The 7,970-nt window shown below is 30.1% G+C and overlaps 1 protein-coding gene across 2 annotated transcripts; it reads right to left on the bottom strand.

Annotated features, from left to right (window-relative positions):
- Positions 1-956: 956 nt before the first annotated feature.
- LOC114276855 (2-oxoglutarate-dependent dioxygenase DAO) lies at positions 957-7,284 on the bottom strand. 2 transcript variants are annotated; one of them, XM_082879700.1, is made up of 4 exons: positions 6,628-7,284; positions 3,260-3,578; positions 2,480-2,540; positions 957-1,470 (listed from the first exon to the last, which is right to left on the bottom strand). In XM_082879700.1, the coding sequence occupies exons 1-4, from the start codon at positions 6,963-6,965 to the stop codon at positions 1,418-1,420; spliced, it is 771 nt and encodes a 256-aa protein (XP_082735826.1). In that variant the 5' UTR covers positions 6,966-7,284; the 3' UTR covers positions 957-1,417. The 2 variants fall into 2 exon arrangements, with proteins under 2 accessions (XP_082735826.1, XP_028074492.2); XM_028218691.2 differs by lacking the exon at positions 2,480-2,540.
- Between the last annotated feature and the right edge of the window lie 686 nt (positions 7,285-7,970).

The raw sequence follows: 7,970 nt of genomic DNA, 5'->3' as shown, positions 1-7,970 counted from the left end.
TTTATTTATTTATTTATTTTTATCTTTTATTTGACTCTTTATATTATTTTGTAGTTGAAATTTGAATAGTTATCCTTTTATTTAATTTATTTTAGATTATGTTTAAAGAAAAGATATATATGGAATTCTATCATGTTTAAAATTTGTGTGGATAAGTAATTTATGATTTTAAAAGATTAAAAAGATTAAGTTGAAATATATAGAAATTCTATAACAAACTAACAAAAGATAAATATAGATCGTTAAAAAAATTATCATCTTTTTGGGATATTTATATCCCAATCTTATTCTTTTTTTTTTATTTAAATATTTTTTTATCTTTTATTGAATTTTCATTAAATAGTTATATTTTTATTTTTGTATATTTTTTCATCTATATTTATTTTTTATTCATATATACATAATTACCTTTTTATTTTAAAAATCATTTGACTCGTAATATTTTTTTATTTCAATTTTTTTTAATTGTTCATATATAAATAGTTAACTTTTTTATTTTTATAATTAATTGACTCGTAATATCTTTTATTTGACTCTTTATATTATTTTGTAGTTGAAATTTGAATAGTTATCTTTTTATTTTATTTATTTTATATTTTTATCTCTACCTCTTTGTTGCTCATATTTAAATATTTATCATTTTATTTAAATATATATAATCATTTTGGCTTTTGAGATTTAGATAATTGATAAATGATTAAAAATTAAGAAAAGTGGGAGGGGAGAATTGAAAAGTGACACATAGGAGATAGAATTCATAAGAATTTAGTATCAAGAGTTTGGAGAATTCTCATACTCCACTACATTTGTTTATATATATAGTATAGATATAGATAGATAGATAGATAGATAGATAGATAGTATAGATAGATATGGTTCTTTAATATGTAGGATCAATAAGTTTATGGATAATGAGCCGATTACATAATCAACCACATAAAATGTAAGTGAAATAATTGAATAGAATTGTATCTTTTATGACGTCCAAGATTATTTTAGAGTTCTCGATGGTCCAGTCTACTTAAAAGTGAAGACACTCATATTCCATATGTATATACAGGCTTCTTTAATAAGTGGGAACCATAAGTGTACAGATAATAAACCGATTACATAATCAATCATATAAAATATGACTGAAATAACTGAATATAACTGTAACTTTTCCGATAGCCTCATCATCTGATATAGATGACCATGATTATTTTATGTGATTAGTTGTGTAATTCAGGAATTGATGCGCAAGAGCTCAAAAGCCCCAGTGAATAAATTGTTGGAGAGTCGAAGCAATCTATAATCTGCAAATTTGATAGGATGATAGAGACGAGGATGTTGAGAATCCACCAGCTCTGGTGGTTGTTCAATTGCTCTGTCATTTGGCCCAAACACAAAGAAAACAATTGATAACCTTGTATTTACTTCATAGCATTGGACTCTGTGCTTCACACTTGGAAGTCTTCCATTGCTCCATATCTGCATAATACACAACAATCACAGGCTTGAAAAAAGGAAAAGATGATTTTAAGATAGAAATAAAACAAAAAATTAAAAACAATCTTTTTATGTGTTGGGTTTTGCTACACGTTACTCAACTCTATACCACAACCACAATGATGTAGGTTTAGTGGCTTCAAAATGTTTGGAGTATTTGGCTTAGAGATGGGAAGTGGGCGGATAAGACCCGCTCAAAATTTATTGATATCTAAATTTATTGATTAATATCTAAATTTATTGATTAGAAACAATCTAATTAAGTTGTGCTCAACAAGTCTTTAAAGATTCGAATTCATCGATTACAGAATCTAGACCAATTTTCAAAAAGCATGAAAAACAATATGCTTTATCCTTTGAAGAAGAATACTCTAGCCAAGAAAATTGTTTAAACCACATATCTTGAAATCGGCAATTCTGTTTTCCAAATGAGGACTTAGGATACTCAAGTTTAGGTTGATAAGGCTCCAAGTTCACATAAGCTTGTTTAACCTCATCCTCTTGATTAACCGGATATTCACAAATTTGCAAGCGTAAACTAAGATCCCATTCAATAACAATTGAATCAAATTCGCTTGGTTTATTTGCTTGAGGCATGGAAGGCGGTTGCACATCAGAAAATGAGGTTTCAACAACATTGGATGTTGTACTGCTAGACTTTTGTTTTGATTGATAGAATGAGAAAGGGGTTTTTCCTTTTTTGAGTGTGGAGGTTCCATTACTTATAACCTAATTTTTTTTTTAGCCCTATTTAATATTAAACCAGTATATTCACAATAATTTTAAATATTAGGATTTTTATATACATCCTCAATAATTTTTATTTAAGCTTTCATTATTTTTATATATGTCCAAAAAAAACTCATTCAAAGTTCAAAAACTAAGAGCAATATAGAATATTGAACAAGGTAGCATCATAAAATTGCAAAACCATTGTTAATCAAATCCATTCTCAACCAACAAAATAAAATAATTGGTTAATTACACTTACCAAAAAAGTTAAGAAAGTGGAGCTGCTGCAGGCTGCTGCAGACGACGAAGAGGGTCGATGCCTATCTGATTGGAAGATGTGAGGATTGCTTTGGAAGATTTGTTCTTTAAGCAAATACAAACTTATTGAGTTGCCTATCTATTTTTTTGAGTAAGTATTAGGCTGCTATTGGGTTGCCTATCTAATAAAAAAAAAAAAAAAACTATTGGCCCTTATTTGGAGTGGGGCTGGGCTGGGAAAAAAAAATTCTTCGGATTTTTTAAATTTTGGGCTGGGTTGCAGCCATCTATGCTCAGCCCTAAGTCCGCCCTTGAGAGGAGATCATGGTTGGGTAGTGGTGGTGGAGGAGGAGGTGGTAGATTCCTTATTTTGTTTGCCTTTTTTGTTGTTGTTGTTGTTTTTTAATTAAAAAAACTTAACGGGTATTCATTTTCAACCCATTTAAATCCAATTTTAAAAGAATATGCAAGATATAACTTATTTACAAACCGTTTATAAATTTAGATAAGTACATGGACTATTGATATAATTTTATCCCCCTTTTTTTCCAGTTAGTTTGGGAATTCAAAATTTGTCCTAAAATTTGGGGGTGTGGTGAAAATGAAATGGGTATATTGTAGGGTCTATGTGTAGATTAATCTGGATCAGATATTGATATTTTTAAATATTTTTTTATGAAAACCCTCCAAGTTTATATAATATTACTGTTTTCTTTTCTCTTCACAATTTCATTTACAATTCTAAGATCCAAACATGATCTACAAGAAAGGTTTCACATACCGTAGCCATATCTCCAAGGTTGACAAGTAGGGAGTCAGGCATGGGATCAACATGTACACGTTCACCAGTCTTTCCGTGCACAACTTCAAGTCCACCAACAATTTCATCATCCTGTAAAATAGTAAGAAATCCAGGATCTGTGTGTAGATAGAGAGCAGATGATCCTACAAATTCAGGGTTGAAATGGTATTTGTTCAACCTCATTTGGGAACTCCAATCCTTGAACAAATCCCCTTTCAGCCCCATCCCTTCCCCCAACTTCCTCCCAATGTCCAATGCTTGCTCATTGATTGCTTCAAAGTACTTCACTACTGTTTCCCTGTCACAAAAAAATATTGGTAAAACCTTTTATTTTTTTGTATTTGTTTAATTTTTGGTAGGTTACTGATTTATTTTTGCAGTCATAGGGAGCCCTAATTTCCCAACAGGATCTATATGAAATTAGAATTGTAACATTTCTTGTATAGTAATAAAATATAATATAATTGCAAGTATAAATATAAGAATGTTTTTCTAATACTTTGTTAAGTTCTTCAATAAGAAGAGCATAGTGAGTTAAATAATAGAATTTATCAAATTGATGTATCCTAATTATTTCATGCATGTCCCCTATAACTATATAGAAAGTAAGAATTAACAAGAGAATATAACAATGGTAAAATTAATATCAATAAATAAATAAGTAAGTAAACTTGAATACAATATTTTTCACTAGTGTCAAGGCAAAAAGTATAAGGACAAGTTTTGAATTGTTCTATTATTGTAATATAAATACATTAAATTTGATACTGAAATGAAATATTTGCAAGACTTATTAAAAATTTAAAAAGTAAACAAACTACTAGCTTAAATTAATACAAAATTCTTGAAGGATAATATTTTGCATTATAAAATTACATTGTGGTTTCTCAACGTTCTTTAGCTTATGTGTAACTCACTATTAATAATTTTAAAAAATATATTTTTCACAAACGTATCCTAGCCGTACTCATATCTTATTTTTTTAGGTTCTGCCGTATCGCCGTATTTGTATCGTGTCATATCCGTATCTCATATCCGTATCTATGTTTCCTAGATGTTTACCTGCCCAATAATAAGAGATCATGTATGATCCCACAAAATAAAATAATAATGGCATATCATGAAAGAAATACTAATATACTATTTATCGGACACATGATCACATGATATTCTTCTAAACTCATGTTATGATTTTTCTCTTCCAATGGTTGTTTTATGTAATCCCACTTTAGTTAGAAGAATAATGATATATGTACTAATTAATGTACTAACTAATATATTAATAGATGTGACAATTTTAAACGTTTTAGATATTTGTAATTTATATAATAGGTGAAATCAGTAATAATGATATAATACTAATTGATACACTAATATGTACATAATTGAATTAAAAAGGGTGATCTCATATAGACCAGATGGATACTCTACCGTCCTAGAAAAAGAAGAGTTACCACAAATGCAATATTAATTATTGTATTGTAAAATCCGTGTATAAAACCCAATTACATTAATGTTTCTTGATAAAATTTTAAATAAATTTCAGTTCGCCGTATTACTACATATAGATAGACAGCATGTGAGTATTTTAGTCTAAAAGTTCAAAAGTTATTAAACAAATCAAAAAATCTATATTCTATACCAAAAAGTTAAAGATTTTCTTTTCTCTCTACTTTTTACACATCTTTTTTGTAAAAAATCAAAAAGTCATTCTAAACATATTAATTTTTTTACCTCATATTTTAGTCCAAAAATTAAAAAATTACTGAAATATCATGTTTCTAAACGAGGCCAAGAGTGGTCCCGTTTGATGTAACTTTAAAAATAGATTGTAGATTGCAACTTAACAGATTATAAATTATGACTTTAATCAGAAACTGTTAATTTATTTGGTGTAACTGTTAGATTATAGATTTAAATTGCTGAGTAGTGTTTATTAAATAAGTTGTGAAATAATTTTTTGAATTAACCTTTATTTTTTGTTATTCACTACTTGTTTACATTTCTTATAAAAAATAATAATAATAATTCATAATCCATTTGGGCCTTTTTTTTTATTTTTTAAAAATAAAAAATAAAAAAATCTAAGAGTATAACCTTAAAGTAAGGTGTCCACAACAGAAGTTAATAATCAGAAGTAAAGGTGAACAACTTCTCAGAATCAATTTTTTTAAGTTAAAATAAATTACAAGAATCAGAAATTATTTGAAATAATTTTAACCAAACAGTTCAAAATAACTTTTTCAAAACTAAAATCTATAAGTTGGCCAAAATAAGCCACTAGGAATCGCAACGGGCCGGGGCGGGCTGGGGATCACACTCCCTATCCCCGATTCACGATGGTGAAAATTCCCTCGGCTCGGCCCCGATCGGGAACCTATAACCCTTCCTGCCCCCGCCCCCGCCCCCTAACGGGGATCGGTTTTCCCGACCCCAAAAATCCCCGGCCAAAAAAAAAACAAAAAAAAGGAGCAAAACAGTAGCTCTCATCATCATCATCAACATCAACAACTATAGTCTACAAAATCATCATCAATGATCATCATCATTAACATCAACAACAAAAAAATGTATATCTATATATATATCTCAAATCGAAAGAAATGTTCATCGCGACTCAGATCTGGAAGGAGCTCTCCGCTGCCGATCTACCTCTAGGCTTCTCCGTGGCTTAAATCTGGAAGGTGAGAGAGTTGAGAATGCTTCTCCGTGGCTTAAATCTGGAAGGTGAAAGAGTTGAGAATGCTTTTTGACTAAAGGAGAAGAAAGAGAATTCATCTCTCTCACAAAGGGTAATGGGAGAAGAGAAAGAAAGAGAGTGAAACAGTTGAGAATGCTTTTTGACTAGTCCTTAAGAACCTGCGTACCTAAACATATATATATATATATATATATAATATATCATAAAGTAGTCTAAACAAACATAATATATAATATAAAGCAGCCTAAACATATATATTATATATATATGGGACGTTCGGGGCTGTTCGCGGCCGGGCCGGGTTTGGGAAAGTTATTACCATTCCGGATCCGAAAATTATCAAAGATTAAATTTTTAATACCATCTCCAATTTTATGGAGATAGTTTTCGAGAAAAATCCGTTATAATCAAGATCGAAAAATCGAATCCCTATCAAACCGGATTTAAATTGCCATCCCTATAAGCCACACCAAAATCCCTATACAACTACAAGGAAAAGATTCCCCCTCATTCAACGAGTGTGACTAGAGTTTTAAGTTTAAGGAGTTTTGGACTTATTAATTTCAGATCTATTTTTTTTTTTTTATTTGAACCGTCTATCTAAGCCAGATTATTGAAGCAACATGGAGAGAGAGAGAGAGAGCACCTTAGGTGAGGAGAGACAGCCATGAGATCCAAAAAATTATCAAGAGCACCAGGGACACAGGAGTCATGACAAGCCACCAAGCTCTCATAAACTGGACTGATATTGTTAACTGGTATGTACCCATAGCTTTCCACTGGATGATAACGCCGCCGTTTGATCTCCACCGGGAGCTCCATCAGAGACTGCGTCGCCGCCTTCATCTCCGCCATCAACTCCGGTGAGACGCCGTGGTTGATGATCCTGAAACATCCCCACTCCCTGCATGCTTCTACTATTTTCTCTGATTGTCCTACAGAATCTTCTTTCATATCAATTACTGGGATACAAATACTACCCATATTTGAGTCTACTGCTAGTTTTCTTATTCTCTCTCTCTCTCTCGGCTGTGGAATGAAGAATACGTTGAGTCTCTTTAGATGGTTTGACTATTTATTTCAATCTAGCAATGGTAGGTATCATCACGAATCACGAAAATAATTATGAAAATTTTATGACTTTAACATTATACTTAGAATAAAACGTCAAATCAAGATAATTCAAATATGATAAATTTTAACTTTTCTCATTTCAATAATTTACTTAGATAATGTAAAGGTACACATGGACAATGTGAAGGCATAATGGCCTTGTTTGGGAAACGGTTTTTGAGGTTTTTTTATTTTTTTGTATATACTAAAATAGTATTAAAAGATAAATTATTATTTGGTAAGGAAATTTGAGAAAGGATTTGGAAAGAAAAATAAAAAAATTGGATGAAATGTAAATATAATATACTTATATTTCACATAATTTCACACACATTTTCTATTTTTATTTTTAAATCCCTTCCAAAATCACCCAATTAAGCACAACATAAGGAGTTTTTTTTATTTTTTTGGAGTGTCACATTAATACCAGCTACATTAGAATATCATATCATACCTGTCACACATTCAAAAAAAAAAAAAAATCTCCAATTAACTAGTGAGGGTATATCTGTCCAACCAATACTCATCCACATTTAAAAAATGACTTTCCGGTCACACACTATTCCTAATAAGGACTCTTCAATATTTAAAACGTGGGACCAAATGGTATAGAAGTTCCCAAAATAGGATTTTCTAATAAATTTTCGATTATTTTAACATACTAAAATAGTCAAAAATTAAATTAACTTATTAAAATAGTCAACTTCCCAAATACTCTCAATAACTTGTGTATGGTATTTACATTAAAGTGATTACACTACAAGAAAAGAGGGTAAAAAATATTCTTAATAATTGGTTAAAATATTCTTCAATTCGTCAATTCGCCTAAAACCGTTCGAATGACAATTTGTCAATCCGTCAATCTATTATTTGATT

The sequence above is a fragment of the Camellia sinensis genome, chromosome 7, assembly GCF_055761805.1.
Source record: "Camellia sinensis isolate YWXY chromosome 7, ASM5576180v1, whole genome shotgun sequence".
NCBI classification, from domain to species: domain Eukaryota; kingdom Viridiplantae; phylum Streptophyta; class Magnoliopsida; order Ericales; family Theaceae; genus Camellia; species Camellia sinensis.
Note: the sequence above shows the minus strand (reverse complement) of the source record. Positions and strands in the feature narration are given on the sequence as shown.